The sequence below is a fragment of the Odocoileus virginianus genome, chromosome 2 (genome assembly GCF_023699985.2).
Source record: "Odocoileus virginianus isolate 20LAN1187 ecotype Illinois chromosome 2, Ovbor_1.2, whole genome shotgun sequence".
In the NCBI taxonomy this organism is placed as follows: domain Eukaryota; kingdom Metazoa; phylum Chordata; class Mammalia; order Artiodactyla; family Cervidae; genus Odocoileus; species Odocoileus virginianus.
Genome location: NC_069675.1, coordinates 93,431,078 through 93,449,248, shown reverse-complemented (window position 1 = coordinate 93,449,248; position 18,171 = coordinate 93,431,078). Strand labels below are relative to the sequence as shown.

At 42.4% G+C, this 18,171-nt stretch overlaps 1 protein-coding gene across 4 annotated transcripts; it reads right to left on the bottom strand.

Moving 5' to 3' along the window:
- Nucleotides 1-398: 398 nt before the first annotated feature.
- On the bottom strand, nt 399-17,471 carry ZNF79 (zinc finger protein 79). 4 transcript variants are annotated; one of them, XM_020874909.2, is made up of 5 exons: nt 17,095-17,471; nt 9,763-9,848; nt 7,521-7,647; nt 6,910-7,005; nt 399-1,678 (listed from the first exon to the last, which is right to left on the bottom strand). In XM_020874909.2, exons 1-5 carry the CDS (start codon nt 17,108-17,110, stop codon nt 507-509), a joined length of 1,497 nt encoding a protein of 498 aa, XP_020730568.1. In that variant the 5' UTR covers nt 17,111-17,471; the 3' UTR covers nt 399-506. The 4 variants fall into 4 exon arrangements, with proteins under 4 accessions (XP_020730568.1, XP_020730569.1, XP_020730570.1 ...); XM_020874910.2 differs by lacking the exon at nt 9,763-9,848 and having other exon boundaries at nt 17,095-17,470; XM_020874911.2 differs by lacking the exons at nt 7,521-7,647; nt 9,763-9,848.
- Nucleotides 17,472-18,171: the final 700 nt, after the last annotated feature.

Below are 18,171 nucleotides of genomic sequence, written 5' to 3'. Positions count from 1 at the left end.
TAACTAAATACTTGTCAGTCAGTTCCCCTGAACGGCTCAGAAAGTGTAGGCTGTGTGCAGCATCAGGGAGTCTCCCCCATCCCCATTCTAGTAACAGTTGACCCTGGGATCCTCACTTGAATCCACTCCCCAAATATGATATCTTAGTGGCCCAGTTATGAGGAGTACTTGTTCTCAGCCACTGTTCTTGGTTCTTTTGCAATAGCCCTCATTCAAGCAGAGATGACTAAGACAGACCACTGCAAGATACCTGGCCTTTTATGTACAAACCAAGTCCTTCACTCGTTCTTTATAAACCAAGGTTTCTGAGTTAAAGGTAAATCTTGAGAACAGTGTAACTGGAGCTGGGCAGCCTATGCTTACCAAGGTGTTGATAAAGGAGCACCACATGCAAGGTGTAAGGTGTAAAATAGTGACTATTTATTAAAAGGTGCTTTTGCATGTGGCTCTGGGCTAAGCATTCAAATTACCTGTCAGGTCTCCATCCACTTCAGTTATGTTCCCAGTTACTCTCCAGCATGGAGTCTCTGATGTCTAATGAAAGCTGAACTACACCTGAAGGCCTTCCCACACTCTCTGCATTCATAGGGTTTCACACCAGTGTGAATTCGCTGATGCTGACTGAGGGATGAACTCTGGTTAAATGCCTTTCCACACTCACTGCACTCGTAGGGCTTTTCTCCTGTGTGAATTACATGATGCCGAATGAGGGCGGAGCTTTCACTGAAGAATTTCCCGCAGTCATTACACTTATAAGGTTTCTCTCCAGTGTGGGTCTTTTGGTGGATTATAAGGTTTGTACTCTGGCTGAATGCTTTCCCGCACTCACTACACTTGTAGGGTTTCTCTCCAGTGTGAATCCTCTGGTGGTTTGTGAGGTTTGCACTCTGGCTGAAGGCCTTCCCGCATGCGTTACATTTGTAGGGTTTCTCCCCTGTATGGATTCTCTGGTGCTGAATAAATGCCGCACAGTAGCTGAAGGCCTTCTCACAGTTGCTGCACTTGTAGGGCTTCTCCCCTGTGTGAGTCCGCTGGTGGTTGGTAAGATTTGCACTGTGGCGGAACGCCTTCCCACAGTCGCTACACTCATAAGGCTTCTCTCCAGTGTGGATTCTCTGGTGCTGAACAAGGGCTGAACAGTCACTGAAGGCTTTCTCACATTCGGTACATTTGTAGGGTTTCTCTCCAGTATGAGTTCGCTGGTGTTTTGTGAGGTTTGCGTTTTGGCTGAAGGCTCTCCCACATTCCCTGCATTTATAAGGTTTCTCTCCAGTGTGAATCCGCTGGTGCTGAATAAGAGATGAGCTCTGGCTGAAGGCCTTCCCACATTCATTGCACTCGTATGGCCTCTCCCCAGTGTGGCTCTTCTGATGCTGAGAGAGGGAAGAACAGTAACTGAAGGCCTTGCCACATTCGTTACACATGTACGGCTTCACTCTGTGAGTTTCAACTGTACCTGAATTCTTCCCAAGGCTCTCTGCGTGTGTGTCACATGTCCGGGATCTCACTTCTGTAGGAACTCTATGCCGTGGAGAAAGGAATGGTCTCAGATTGAGGCTCTTCCCCAGCTCACTGTTCCTGTGCTCTGGCTCCCCAGAAGGCATCTCTACACTTGGATCTTGGAATGATTCTTCAGAAATGTCTTGCTCAGGTGGTGATTCAGATATAATCTTCCAATCTGAAGAAAATTTAGAAAAGTAATTTTAAAAATTCTTTTGGTGGTAGAAGATGCTACAGTATGAAGGCTGAAGGAGCTGGGCTAAGCCTGTATGCAGACTGGTTCCATGCTTCACCCCTTTCACCCAGGATGTGTATGTAAGTGTTAGCTGCTCAGTCCGACTCTTTGTGGCCCCATGGATTGCAGCCCACCAGGCTCCTCTGTCTATGGGATTCTCCAGGCAAGAATACTGGAGTGGGTTGCCATTCCCTTCTCCAAGGGATCTTCCTGACCCAGGGATTGAACTTCGGTTGCCTGCATTACAGGTAGATTCTCTACCATCTGAGTCACCAGGGAAGCCCCAGGATGCTTCTGTTCTCAACTGACTGACCAGAAAACTTTTCAGAGACATGAGCACCCTTTGCTCCCCTTCCTAAACAGCAGAAGTGGATCCTGAGCTTGCCTCAGATGCACACCTCTCCTGTCTTATTTCTGATACTCCTCACTGGTGCTTTTGCCAAGTCCTGGGGTTGTCATGAGCTGTCTTCTTACTCTCACAATTCTCAGTATGGTTTTGGGCAACTACTTACCAGGTTGGGATAATTCACTTTAAAAAGCTTAAGACTGATGCCAGCAGGATGAACCTTTTCACCTATGAAATCAGCAAGATTTTTTAAAAAATGGTTAATTCTAGAGTGGGGTAAGGGTGCAGCAGTTGGGATGTCACATACTGTGTGGCTGCATAAACAGGAACAAGCTTTCTGGAAAGCAATTGGGCTGCACCTGTCCAGAGTCTAAAATGCTGACATCAGAATTCCACTAGTAAGAATCTATCCTGAGGAACTAATGAGAAATTACATAGAGCTGCACTGACATCATTTGTTCTCAACACTGCATTATTTGTCAAATGAAAAGCAAATATCTAAATGTTTTAATAACAAGGAATGACTATAGTATAGCCAATTAAGAGACACTATTTAGGAGTAAAGTCATGTGTGCAATCTGTGCACTATAATTCCTTTTGTAGAAAGATATTTATTGAAAAAACCCTGGCAAACTATACAATGTAAAGGTAAGCTGTGTTGTCTTTGAGTTGTGGCGTTAGGCAGGGGTAATTTTTATGTTTTTTGATGCTTATGTGTATTTCTAATGTTCTCCAGTGACAGTATTATTTTTATAATTTATAAAAATCTTGCTTTGAAAGAATACACAGTGATAAACAATATGCTGGTAAGTGCAAGAATATATAAAATTACATAGTTATCTTAATTGCTTTTATAATATGGACAGGAGTGGGTGATATTTTCTTAAAAGAGTTGATTCTTTTTTTTGGCCTTGTGGCATGGCATGCAGAAGCTTACTTCCCGGCACGGATTGAACCCGTGCCCCCTGCAGTGGATGAGCGGAGCCTTAACAATTGGACCACCATGGAAGTCCCAATGATTCTTCCTCCTCGGGACCACATTCATTTTAAGAGAAAACCTTAAAGTGTGAGTTAATGTATAGTATTTGGCAAGTGTTAAAACTAATTGAACCTGCTGGTCCCAGACACCTGTCTGTCTCCATGGAGGCTTATAGCTACAGGGAGTGGAGTTTTAGGGAGACAATGGAGCTTCTTTTCTCAAGGGTCAATTTTCCTGAAATGGTTCTTCCTGTTTCTACCTTATCTAGGGAAACAGGTTAGTTTTAGGTGCCCTTTATTTGAATTTCTATAGAGAACCCTGATCCAGGTTGCCTGGGTTTAAACCTTGGCCATACCTCCTGCTATCGATACAACTTTGGGCAAATTAGTATACCTTGGATTTATTATCTGTGAATGTAGCTCTCTTACAGAATCATGAGAACTAAATGAGCTAAAACACAAATGACCCAGAACATACCTGAGAAATAGCAAGTGTTCTATGACTGCTTGTTATTATCTTGAACCTCTGTCTTGTAAATATGTTTCCCACTAAGCAGTTTTCCCTGTGAGTTGCATGTGCATCTGGAGCCTCATCTACCAAGAGCACAGAAGTCCCTCTTTCGGGTTGAAGGTATCTCTATGTCACCTGGTATTAGGCCTTAGAAGACTCTGACAGCTCTCAAATACTGTCTTATCTGACTGAAAGATGGAAAGAAGAAAAGTGATAATAAAAAAAGCAGTAGGAGAAAGGAGCAATTTAGGTTAGGTTAGGACTAACAGGCAGAGAAGGCAATGGCACCCCACTCCAGTACTCTTGCCTGGAAAATCCCATGGACGGAGGAGCCTGGTAGGCTGCGATCCAGGGGGTCACTAAGAGTCGGAAACGACTGAGCGACTTCACTTTCACTTTTCACTTTCCTGCATTGGAGAAGGAAATGGCAACCCACTCCAGTGTTCTTGCCTGGAGAATCCCAGGGACGGGGCAGCTTGGTGGGCTGAACGTCTGTGGGGTCGCACAGAGTCGGACACAACTGAAGCGACTTAGCAGCAAGATACCACTACCTACCTACTCGGAGAAGGCAATGGCACCCCACTCCAGTACTCTTGCCTGGAGAATCCCATGGACGGAGGAGCCTGATAGGCTGCAGTCCACGAGGTTGCTAAAAGTCAGACACGACTGAAGTGACTTAGCAGCAGCAGTAGTAGGACTAACAGGTTAGGATTCCGTGTTTCCATTGTAGGGGTCACAGGTTTGATCCCTGGTCGGGTAAATAAGATACGGCATACCCAACCACAGAGACAAAAAACAGACCATGTGATGTTCATGAACTGTCTTGCCTCAGCTCACCTCTCCCCTGAGTGCCAGCTCCTGTATAAGATAGTCTAATAATATCTCAAACCGAGTATACCCAAAAATAGAAGTGGTGATTTTCCCTTTCTAGCCAGTGACTTAGTCAGCCTTCTATTCACCCAACTACTCAGACCAGGGCCTTATCTCTCATATCCAATCCCTAGTGAGTCCTGTTGGCTGTAACACCAAATATGTCCTGAATCTTTGTCCTGACCCACCACCATCCTCTTATTGTTATGTCCTAACTGATCTCCCTGCTTCCGGTCTTCAACCCTGAAAGTCTAGTTTACACACGTTATCTTCTCAAACACAAATCAAATATTATCCTTTTTCTGCTCAACACCTCCAGTGGCTTCCTATCTTCCTACTTGGATAAAACCTGAACGTCTTCCATGGCCTCTGAGTCTTATATGGTCTGCTGCCCTGCCCAGCACCCTTATTTACTGAGTCCTAGGGTCTTCTGATCCTAACAGAAGTCAAACTCATTTCCACTTAAAGCTTTGATGCACGGTGTGGCCCAGGCTGTTCCTTATGCAGACACTCAAACAGCTGGCTCATTCTCTTCCTTCAGACCTCAGTGCCAATGTCACCTCCTCAAAGTGGTCTCTCCTATTCATCTAATTGAGAATAGCCCTCACTGGTATTCCCATTCTTACAGTACTCACCACTATTCAATGTTCTACCAGTTATTTTGTTTACTCATTTTATTTATGTTCCTTGCTAGTATGTAAGCAGGGACTCAATCTTCTTCTCTGTTGCACCTCCAGTAGCTATTAATAAAACAACCCCAGGCATGGACCAAAGAGTGAGGCAAAGGCACATCCAAGCCCTGGGTGTGTCTGTCACTGTGGGAGGGTGGGTTGGAATAACAGGGAACCCTGAACCCGCCCATGAGGCTCAGCGATATCCAGGATGCTCTGTGGGGCCTCAGAGCAGAGGTAAAACATCCCCGGGGTAAGACAGCCAGATTTAACACTCCTCCAATGACTTCACTTATCACAGAATTAATACAGTCCTACACTGTCAACAACGTTTTCATATGTATCAGTCTTGTCAAGTAAGACAGGTTTTGTTATCCACATTTTTGAGATATAGAAACATGACCACAATTTAGTGATTTACTCTGAATCCATGCACTTGATACGCAGTAAGCCAGCACCTGGTGCATCTTCGATGGGTCCATATCCAAAGTTGCTGCCACACTAACCCTTTACACTGACACCTCGGGGCAGAGAGTTTCCATGGTAACCCTCTACACTGACACCTCAGGGCACAGAGTTTCCATGGTAACCCTCTACACTGACACCTAGGGGCACAGAGTTTCCATGGTAACACCTCTCCCAACTTCTCTTTCTCATAACTTGGTGACCTCAATCTTCTTCAGTACCCTTTTTAGGCTCCTGAACCTCTCTGAGACCGATGAAGCCTTTTCCCAGGAAAAGGCAGTTATTGCCATAAAACCCTGCATTCCATCTCTGAAGTTCTACACGGGGTCTCGGGACTTAGGGGGAAAGGTCCTGCCTAACAAGGATGGTGAGCTGGGAAGGGGTGCGGCAAGGGGCAAAGCAGCAGCAGCGGAGTCAGGCTCCCTGTGAAAGAAAGCATTTCAGCGAGTGTGAGTGGTGCCCGCAGTTACAACAAGGACTGAGGTGACAGGTGACAGGCTGCTTAGAGAGAGGCTAAAATGGGAAGCAAGAGAGTGCAGATAAACCCTCTGGAAAATAAGCCAGAGGCTTTGTTTGGTTTTCCTTGACTTACAGCAACCATAATCAGATATAAAAGCATTAGGCTGCATTTTTAGAAAGATTAAAAATTTTTCACCTTAAAGCTGTTAAGTTCATTTGTACCTCTGATGCTTTAAGTTTCAAAATATCAAAAGTAGCTGCCTTGCCACAGCTGGGCCTGACCACAGGCCCTGCCAGAGGTCATTTACCTGCAAGGGCTGAAATATGAAGGTGAAGGTGGAGTGAGCAGCCTTAGATGAGCAGGAAGACATAAACATACATAGAAACTATGGTTTCCTGTGCTTTTGTTTTTCCTGAGTTTGTTAGGGTCAGCTCTTGAGAAAATTCCAGCATGGCCATGAAGATGGGGTGCAGAATCCAATAGTCAGACAGGGGAGCAGCAGCAGGTGTCACAGCTGAAGGATGGGTAAAGGTGGGCACCTCAGACCCTCAATGAGGTGTACCTGAGGCAGGGAATGTGCCAGGCCAGCAAAGATGACTCTCATTTCCTGGAGGCCAGCAACACCACCTGTGCTTCCAAATACCTCCCAGCTTGGGGAGACTGAGGAGATGGTATGGAATAGAGGCCTTTGGAGTTTGACTGGTGTTGCTTCAAACCCAGCCTTGCTACTTTCTAGCCGGGAGGCTCTGAACCAGTGAGTCAGCCTCTCTCAGCTTTATTTTCCTCATCTATAAAAGTGGCATATTCCCTGTTAAAATATTCAAATGTTTTCAAAGGGGCTTTTCCTCCTGAGACTCTGCCTCGCTCACTCACCTGGACAGGCATTCCTTAGGTCGTCTCTCTTGAGCATCCATGAACCTTCCCTTTGTTCCAACTGGAAGTTCATACCAGGCTGGGAAACTGGAAGTCCTATTTAAAGGGGAAAAGAAGTGGACTTTAGAGATCTGCGCTAAGTATAAATAGCTACCCAGAACTGGGGGAGGTGAAACAGGTCATTCATTTCATTCATGCAATAAATAAACTGAGCACTGACTTGGTGCTGGCCACTAGGGGACACAGCAGTAAGAAAGACAGATAATGGTGCTGAAGTCTTGGTAGAGCATTTCTGAAAAGAGATAAAGAAACAGCCTCAAGGAGGGGTCAAGCCAGAGAGCTAAGCAAGCCCATAAAACAAGTTACTTAGGAAGATGGGAACTTACTATGGAGGACCCCCTTCTGGGAAGTAGGAAAATGTGGAGGTACAGCTTCGAGGGGCAACAAAATGAAACTATTTCCCAACCCAGAATGCAGAGACCTTTTGCTGAATGAGGAGGAATAAACACTGTCCCTCTGGTGCATCAGAGCCACTCAGGATCACTCAAGACTGGGAAGTACCACAGATTTTCAGAACTGAACAAATTCTGAATTTTAAATGGTTTCCTTACCCAGTAAGACCAGGTTTCTGGACTTTTCTGGCATCCCTTCCTCGAACCTGTCCCTCGGAGCAGGGGCCAACTGCCTCCATCCCCCCTGGGTATAATCTACAGTCAAACTGCCGAAAGGTGTGGATCCCTGAAACAACAAGCACATTCCTTCTTGTCCAGTGCCCTTAGAATGTGAGGAGGCAGGAAGGCTCGCAGCTCTGGGTGTGGTGGTTAGTGAACCTACTAAAGGTCTCTGAAAGGACTTGGGGTAGTTCCAGAAAAGCACCACTGATCACTTCCTATATGCCTAACACTATACTGGACACTCATGCATGAAAAACTTAAGTAACAGTCTCTCTGTCTTCACATGTTTATAATTCTTGTAGACTTTATATATAAATAGAAATATATATACATATGAGCAGTAATTGGGCAGAAACTAACAGGTGCTCGGGAATTAAAAGTACGAACATAGAACAAAATTAGAATGTGTGAGTTTATGCGGCAAGGAATCAGCTGCAAATCAGCAAAGAATGTGAATGATGAATGTTTGCAGAACATTTAATAAATATTCCCATGAGCTCAGACAGACATCTTACAGTAAGCAGGAGAGCCAAGCATATTTGCAACCACCTGTAACAATGTGTGAAAGAGAGGGATATTCTAGTTACTAGGATAATGGAAGAGGAATCCTAGATGGAGGGCAGGGGTAGCACACTCAGGGCAGACCGCAGAGAGAGAAGGCAACTACCAAGTTGGCCTTGAAGGAGCAGGTTCCTCAGACGGAGAAAGAGAAGGCTATCCAAAGCGGGGGCGGCATGGTGAGCACAGGCGTGGAGGCGGGGACATTTTTATCTGTTACCAGCCTGGGAAATGGTGCTTCATGTACCTTGTTGGCCATTACCTGTATGTCATCCTCCCGTTTCCCACAGCTCCCCACAAGTCAAATGCAGGTTCACTCCTCCTCCCCAGTAGCATGAGAATTCACACATTTCTCTCCACGCCCCTACCACTGCCTTCTTTAAGCCAGTAGCATTTTCCCAAATCTTAACTAATTTCTTGATTTCTAATTTTACCTGTCCTTCCAATACATCTTTACACCGAGAAATGCTTTAAATGGGACCGAGGGTCATTTTTAAAAACAATGAAATATTTAAAAGCATTGGGGGTCTTTTTATAGTAATCAAGAGAGTAAAATCCACTATGAAGATATAAGGGTTATGAACCAAATAACAAATATATAATTCATACAGGAAAAACTGTAGGAAATACGAGGAGAAATTTAAAATATGATAGCCGTGAGAGAGATTAAATAGCTCAGTGCTGACATTTAATGCAAAATAAACCAAAAAATAAAGGTATGGAAGAAATGACTAATTTAATAAGGTTGAGCATGTAGAGCTGTAAAGTCCTACACCCTGCAATTACACTATACCTGCATGTTTTGTGTGGAGAAGAGAGACAAACTATCCTCCATGCGGCACAGACCAGCTACATGTGTAGACAAGAAACCAAAGTCACAGTTTTGGCATATCTAAAAAATTACGATCCCAGCTAAAAACATTCAATATATCTGAACAAAAAAGGAAGAAAATAAATTATGGATTCAACTCATGAGGTTAAAAATATTAATTTTAGGCAAAAACCACTACAATATTGTCAAGTAATTAGCCTCCAACTAATATAAATAAATGAAAAATAAGAAAAAAAAAAGATAATACACACTAAAAAAAAATCAATCTAAGGAAAGCAGAAGCAAAAAAAAAAAAAACTACTAAAAGTTTTCTTTTAATAAAGATTAGAATTGATGAGGAAATCTAAGAGCAGACTTTCTAAAAATGAAAACAGACCAATTCCTAGTCTAGTCAAGAAAAGGAAAGGGTGAAGACAGTTCTTACCTTCACAGAAGGATTATGAAATGGAGTTTATTGGAAATAATTCTGTAGACTACTCTTAATGATGGGGGAAATATTAATCCAGTGCTACTAAGTAGAAATAAAAAGGTTACAAAGCAGGACAAATTGTCTCTGGGAAAACAACAACAAAAAGAGTACCTAAAAGCACACAAATCAAAAAGTTAAGTGTTATTTCTTTGTAGGAATTAAGGTGACTGGAGGGTTGGGTAGTATATTGTCTACATTTTCCAGGTTTTCTACAAAGAACATGAGTGTCTTTTGTAATTGAAAACCAAAAGCACCGTTAGTTTTTTTTTTTTTTTTTTCTAGAAAAAAAGACTGCTTCTTGGAGTAAATTTCCAACTTACTTGGGGCCCTGCTGTGAGACCAGCTGCCATTCCTTCCTCTTCTGTGTCTTCCTCCTGGGGAAGGGCAGGGTCTGGAGAAGGTGGTTCTGGAGGAAACCAATGAGGCAAAAAAGTTCACAGCTCATCAAACTAGAAAGCCTCACATTCTCACTCTGAAGAGCATGTTCAGATGATATTATAGGTCCCAGGGCTCACTGGGGCTGAATTTGCAGAACTGCAATGGGGTATAAATTTTCCCATTTCCTTTTCTACCTCAGAAGTTCCATCAATCCACTCAGACACAGAAAGGCATTAAAGTGTAAAGACTGTCAAGCATTCCAGATCCACCACTTCCCAGCAACTTTTCTATGGGATCCCTTGTAAAGTTTCTGTGAAGATTTAAACACAGACAAAGCAGCTGACACAATGCCTGGCATGTAAATATACAGCTTACAACTATTATCAATTAAGTTCTTTGCAGAAAGTGGCTCTGCAAATTAAAGACATTTGCTTAATCAAAAGAAGAGGTAGTGACCAAGTGGGATTCATCCCAGGAATGTAGGTTGCTTCAACACATGAAAAGTAATCTATAATACACTGTATTAATACAAAGGTGGGGCGGGGTGGAGGAGAACCCATACGATCATCTCAGTCAACACCAAGAGGCTATTTAAGGGAATCTGATACCTTTTGCTATAAAACACCTCCAATAAACCAGGAGCAGAAGGGGACTTCCTCAACTTGATAAGAGGCATTTCCAGAAAGCCCAGAGCTAAAGAATGATGTTTTTCCTCTTAAGATCAGGAACAAGACAAGGATGTCAGCTCTTGTCAGTTCTACTCAGTACTACACTGGAAGTTCTAGCCAGAGGAATCAGGCAATATCAGGCAAAGTAATCAAACGCATCCAGATTGGAAAGGAAAAATTTAAACGATCTCTATTTGTGAATGGCATGATTTTGTACACAGAAAATCCTAAGAAATGAAAAGAAAAACTATCATAGCTAAAGAAGTTCAGCAAGGTTGCAGGATACAATGTGAACAAACGATAAAAAGACACCTCAATTAAAAATGGGCAAAGAATTGAATACACAGTTCTCCAACTATATTTCTGTAACTAGCAATGAGCAATCTAGAAATGAAAATTAAAAGAGAATTAAAAGAACAAAACACCTAGGAATAAACTGAATATACGAAGTGCAAGACATTACACTGAAAACTACCAAATTTTTGTTTAATCTTTTGTCTGATTTTTAAAATTATTTATTGAAGGATAATTGCTTTACTGAATTTTGTTGTTTTCTGTCAAACTGCAACAGAATCAGCTATAAGTATACATATATCCCCTCCCTTTTGAACCTCCCTCCCATCCCACCCCTCTAGGTTGATACAGAGCCCCTATTTGAGTTTCCTGAGCCATACAGCAAATTCCCTATTTTTAAAAATAGCTATCTATTTTTAAAATGGTAATGTAACTTTTATGTTACACTTTCCATACATCTCACCCTCTCCCCATGTCCATAAGTCTATTCTCTATCTCTATGTTTATGTCTCTATGTCTATTCTCTCTGTTTCTCCACTGCTGCTCTGTAAATAAATTCTTCAGTATAATTTTTCTAGATTCTGTAAATATGCGTTAGAATACAACATTTCTGTTGTATTTCTGTTGTACGTCTCTTTCTGACGTACTTCACTCTGTATAATAGGTTCTAGGTTCATCCACCTCATTAGAACTGACTCAAATGCATTCCTTTTTATGGCTGAGTAATATTCCATTGTGTATATGTAACACAACTTTTTTAAAAATTAATAACACAACTTCTTGATCCATTCGTCTTTCAATGGACATCTAGGTTGTTTCCATGTTCTAGCTATTGTAAACAGTGCTGCAGTGAACAATGGGATACATGTGTTTTTTTCAATATTTTTTTCCCTCAGGGTATACACCTAGGAGTGGGATTGCTGGGTCATATGGTGGTTTTATTCCTAGTTTTTTAAGGAATCTCCATACCATCTTCCATAGTGGCTGTATCAATTTACATTCCCACAAACAGTGCAAGAGGGATCCCTTTTTTCCATACCATTTGCAGCATCTATTATTTGTAGACTTTGATGACAGCTGTTCTGACAGGTGTGAGGTGATGTCTCACTGCAGTTTTGATTTGCATTTCTCTAGTAATGAGCAATGTTGAGCATCTTTTCATCTGTTTGTTAGCCATTTGTATTTCTTCTTTGGAGAAATGTCTCTTTAGGTCGTTTTCCCACTTTTTGACTGGGTTGTTTGTTTTTCTGGTATTGAGTTATATTAGCTGCTTGTATATTTTGGAAATTTATCCTTTATCAGTTGTGAACTACCAAATATTTTTAAAGGAAACTACAGAAGAGCTAAATAAATGAAAAGCCATTCCATGTTCATGGACTGAAAGACAATAATCCTAAGATTTCAATATTCAATAAATTAATTTGAGTCAATGCAGTCCTATCAAAATCCCAGCTGTTTTTTTAAATAAAAATTTAGGAGCTGCTCCTAAAAGTCATATGCAAATGCATGGGACATAGAACAATCAATCTGGAAAAAGAACAAGAGATGGAAGACTCATATTCACGATATCAAAACTTTCCACAAAGCAACAGTAATTAAAGTAGGGTGGTACTATTGATAGACAGATCAGTGGAGAAGAACTGAGAGTCCAGAAATAAATCCATATATTTAGGGACAACTTATTTTCAACAAGAGTGCCAAGAAATTAAATTTCTTTTCAACAAAATAGAAGTAGGACACCTGGATATCTACATGCAAAAGAATGAAGCTGGACTCCTACCTCACACCATCTATAAAAATTAACCCAAAATGGATCAGAGTTAAATGTAAAAGCTAAAACTTTAAGAAGAAAATATATCCCAGGAATGCAAGGATTCTTTAATATCCGCAAGTCAATCAATGTAATACACCACATTAACAAATTGAAAGATAAAAACCATATGATTATCTCAATAGATGCAGAAAAAGCCTTTGACAAAATTCAACATCCATTTATGATTAAAACTCTCCAGAAAGCAGGAATAGAAGGAACATACCTCAACATAATAAAAGCTATATATGACAAACCCACAGCAAGCATCACCCTCAATGGTGAAAAATTGAAAGCATTTCCCCTGAAATCAGGAACAAGACAAGGGTGCCCACTCTCACCACTACTATTCAACATAGTTTTGGAAGTTTTGGCCACAGCAATCAGGGCAGAAAAAGAAGTAAAAGGAATCCAGATAGGAAAAGAAGAAGTGAAACTCTCTCTGTTTGCAGATGACATGATCCTCTGCATAGAAAACCCTAAAGACTCTACCAGAAAATTACTAGAGCTAATCAATGAATACAGTAAAGTTGCAGGATATAAAATTAACACACAGAAATCTCTTGCATTCCTATACACTAACAATGAGAAAACAGAAAGAGAAATTAAGGAAACAATACCATTCACCATTGCAACAAAAAGAATAAAATACTTAGGAGTATATCTACCTAAAGAAACAAAAGACCTATACATAGAAAACTATAAAACACTGATGAAAGAAATTAAAGAGGACACAAACAGATGGAGAAATATACCGTGTTCATGGGTTGGAAGAATTAATATTGTCAAAATGGCTATACTACCCAAAGTAATCTATAGATTCAATGCAATCCCTATCAAACTACCAACAGTATTTTTCACAGAACTAGAACAAATAATTTCACAATTTGTATGGAAATACAAAAAACCTCGAATAGCCAAAGTAATCCTGAGAAAGAAGAATGGAACTGGAGGAATCAATCTGCCTGACTTCAGACTCTACTACAAAGCCACAGGTCATCAAGACAGTATGGTACTGGCACAAAGACAGAAATATAGATCAATGGAACCGAATAGAAAGCCCAGATATAAATCCACGAACCTATGGTCACCTTATCTTCGACAAAGGAGGCAAGGATATACAATGGAAAAAAGATAACCTCTTTAACAAGTGGTGCTGGGAAAACTGGTCAACCACCTGTAAAAGAATGAAACTAGAACACTTTCTAACACCATACACAAAAATAAACTCAAAATAGATTAAAGATCTAAATGTAAGACCAGAAACTATCAAACTCCTAGAGGAGAACATAGGCAAAACACTCTCCGACATAAATCACAGCAGGATCCTCTATGACCCACATCCCAGAATTTCAGAAATAAAAGCAAAAATAAACAAATGGATCCTAATGAAACTTAAAAGCTTTTGCACAACAAAGGAAACTATGAGCAAGGTGAAAAGACAGCCCTCAGATTGGGAGAAAATAATAGCAAACGAAGCAACAGACAAAGGATTAATCTCAAAAATATACAAGCAACTCCTCCAGCTCAACTCCAGAAAAATAAATGACCCAATCGAAAAATGGGCCAAAGAACTCAACAGACATTTCTCCAAGGAAGACATACAGATGGCTAACAAACACATGAAAAGATGCTCAACATCACTCATTATCAGAGAAATGCAAATCAAAACCACAATGAGGTACCATTATACGCCAGTCAGGATGGCTGCTATCCAAAAGTCTACAAGCAATAAATGCTGGAGAGGGTGTGGAGAAAAGGGAACCCTCTTACACTGTTGGTGGAATGCAAACTAGTACAGCCACTATGGAGAAACAGTGTGGAGATTTCTTAAAAAGCTGGAAATAGAACTGCCATATGACCCAGCAATCCCACTTCTGGGCATACACACCAAGGAAACCAGATCTGAAAGAGACACGTGCACCCCAGTGTTCATCGCAGCACTGTTTATAATAGCCAGGACATGGAAGCAACCCAGATGCCCATCAGCAGACAAATGGATGAGGAAGCTGTGGTACATATACACCATGGAATATTACTCAGCCATTAAAAAGAATTCATTTGAATCAGTTCTAATGAGATGGATGAAACTGGAGCCCATTATACAGAGCGAAGTAAGCCAGAAAGATAAAGACCATTACAGTATACTAACACATATATATGGACTTTAGAAAGATGGTAACGATAACCCTATATGCAAAACAGAAAAAGAGACTCAGATGTATAGAACAGACTTGTGGACTCTGGGAGAAGGCGAGGGTGGGATGTTTCAAGAGAACAGCATTGAAACATGTATATTATCTAGGGTGAAACAGATAACCAGCCCAGGTTGGGTACATGAGACAAGTGCTTGGGCCTGGTGCACTGGGAAGACCCAGAGGGATCGGGTGGAGAGGGAGGTGGGAGGGGGGACTGGGATGGGGAATACATGTAAATCCATGGCTAATTCATTTCAATGTATAACAAAAACTACTGTAATGATGTAAAGTAATTAGCCTCCAACTAATAAAAATAAATGGGGAAAAAAAAAAGAAAATATAAATCTTTAAAACATCTGATTAGGCAATATGTTTATTAGACATGATATCAAAAGTACAAGAAAAAAAATTAAGTGGGAGTTCATAAAAATTAAAAACTTTGTGCTTTAAAGGACACTATCAAAGTGAAAACACCTGCAAATCATACACCTTCTAAGGGTCTAATATCCAAAATATATACAGATTTCTCTATATTAAAAAGTCAACAAAGAAGGACAAATAACCCAACTTAAAAATGAGCAATGGATTTGAGTAGATATTTAAGTGAGATACAGAAAACTAGTAAATATATGCAAAGATGCTCAACATCTTGAGTCACTGGAGAAATACTTATCAAACCAGTGTGAGATACCACTTCACACCCATTAAGATGGCTAAAATAAAAAAGACACATTAAAATAAAGTACTAATGAGGATGTGTGAATGCCTATGTGCTCAGTTGCTAAGTCGTGTCTAACTCGGAGACTGTAGCCTGCCAGGCTCCTCTGTTCACGGGATTTCCCAGCAGTGCGTTGCTATTTCCTTCTTAAGGGGATCTTCCGAAGTAGGGCTCAAACCAGTGTCTCCTGCATTGGCAGGTGGATTCTTTACCACTGAGCCACCAGGAAAGCCTGGTGAGGACGTACAGAAACTGAAATTCTCATACACTGCCACTGAGAATGGGAAATGGTGCTGCCACTGGGGAAGACAGTCTTGTGGTTCCTCAGAAAGTTAAACAGAGTTACCATGGTTACACAGTAATTCCTCCCCTAAGTACAAACCCTAGCAAAATGAAAATATTTTCAAAAGAAAAGGTTTGCAAGACACATATACTGTATGATTCTATTTTCATGAATTGTCCAGAATAGGCAAATTCACAGGGACAGAACGATGAATAGCTGGCCAGGGACTACGGGGAAAGGAGACTGTGGAGTAGTGCCAGTTTCTTTGTGAGATGATGAAAATGTTCTGGAATTAAATAGTGATGATGGTTGACTAACTTTGTGACTATAATAAAAACCAGTGAACTGTATACTTTCAAAGTGAGTATTATAGCATGCAAATTATATCTCAATTTAAAAAAAAAAACAAGAGTGGTAGTGTAGTCCTCAGAAACAACTCTAAAAAAAGTAAACAAGTCTGAACACTAGTCTTAGTACAGACTTCACGATACTGAGTTGTACCTATCCACTGTACTTATTTTCACCTTTGGTACTATGGGGAGGATGATAACCGTCCTGCTTGTGTTCCCGGGTATCTGAGGGAAGACAACATGAAATGCTGGATTTGAAATTGCACTTGATAAGTGACAGAGCAATTCTTGGTCTAGGGGAGGATGGCAATGTCTCACTGGTGACTATCACACACGCATTCGTTCTGTTCTGGAAAGCATTCAAGGTGCTTTCAAAAGCGTCACTTTATTTCATGCTTACAGTTCTTAGAGGTGAAGGAGGTAGTTTACGTCATTTTACCTTTTCCTCCATGAAGAAACACAGGTCAAGAGACCTGGCTGGTACCCCCCAGCTTAAACAGGAATCCTAGCCTTCTGATTCTAAATTCCCAGGATTCGCTAAGATTTCACAACCCAACTGGGTTGAATCCACCCTGAGCTTCAACTTCAGCGTGGATTCACCCTGGTATCACAGGAAGCCAACAGGATCCCATTCCGAGTATCCCTGGTCGCTTCAAGAGGGCTGGAAGATCAGGAGCAATAAAGGAGGCCCTGAGCACGTCCCATTTCCCTTTCCAATGCCCACTTCTAATTTTTAATGCCATAGGTACGTCAACAAATCAGAGTCAGGAACAGGACAGTCAGAGATGATTCAGGACTGAGCTCTTCAACTTTTTTTGGCTCCGTAATTATTCAAAAAAAGGACCGTCCCCAACTACTTGTGGAAAGGATAACCGCTGAGTTCCGAACCGGGTCGCACAGCAGTACTGGCGCGCAGGCTGGAAGCCACGAACCGCTCCAACACTCCTCCTCACCTCCTTCCTCCAGCATCCGGGTCCCGCCTCGCGCCACCGCCTCCCAGCAGTTCTCTGAGCGTCGGCGTCGCTTCACTGCAGCCCCAGCCCCACTCTGGGCTCTTCTCTCAGGCCTCTCGCCTCAAAGGCCGGATCTGAGTCTGCGGGGCTGAGCCGGGTCCGTGCTGTCCAGCCGGGTCTCTCATTGTCTCCACAGCCACAGCCGGGCGTCGGCTGGGGAGCCCGTGACGCAACCGCCGGCTCGGTCTCTAGCGGAACACCGCTTGAAAAAGCCCGCTCGCTGCCGTTTACGTGAAAAGGTTCCAGGATACGGCTACCGCTTGGAGCTCAGAAACAGCGGTCGTAGGCCCGCCTCTGAGCCAAAGGGGGACGCGCCTTAAAAGCGTCACTTCCGGTCATGCGCATATGCCTCCTTGCGACACGGGACTCCATCTCCCAGAAGTCGCTGCGCTCTGTCCGTGGCCGAACAGGTGTTCTCTCTCTAGGTGTGAGGCTGTGACCCACGCACCTTCGTAGACCGTATTTCCTAGCCAGGCTTCCGGCAGTTCCTGCTCCCAGAAGGTGTTTCCCGTCACGCTTTATTGTACATGCCTTGCAGGGGTCCATCCCCGAATCGAATACTCGGGCGTCTTGGATAGGAAGCAACTTGGCCGCTAAGGCTCCGGGAGCGGTGCTTTTAGCGCAGGCGCTGATACGCATCGTCGCTGAGCGCCTGGTTTCTCCTCAATGATTTGACGTGCCCAGGACCGCGGCTCAGCGAGGTCCTCTCGCTAATCCTTCAGCTCGGGGCCCAACCCCAGCCACCCTCACTGGTCTTCGTGAGCCCTACGGAGAGTTTGGGGTTGGGGGGTTAAAGGAAGTGAGGGCCCCCTCAGTGTGAACAGGGCAGTCACAGGTTGGCTTGGAACGCTCGAAGTATCCGTCAGCAGGAGGGAACGTCTTTCAGTAATTTCAGGGGCAGAAGCACACTTTAATAGAGTTCGACCAGAATTATGAAGGTAGGAGTTTCCTGAATATTCCGCCCTTGGAGGCTTCTGTGCTGCCAAAGGGGATATTTCAAAGTGGGCTTCCTCAGAG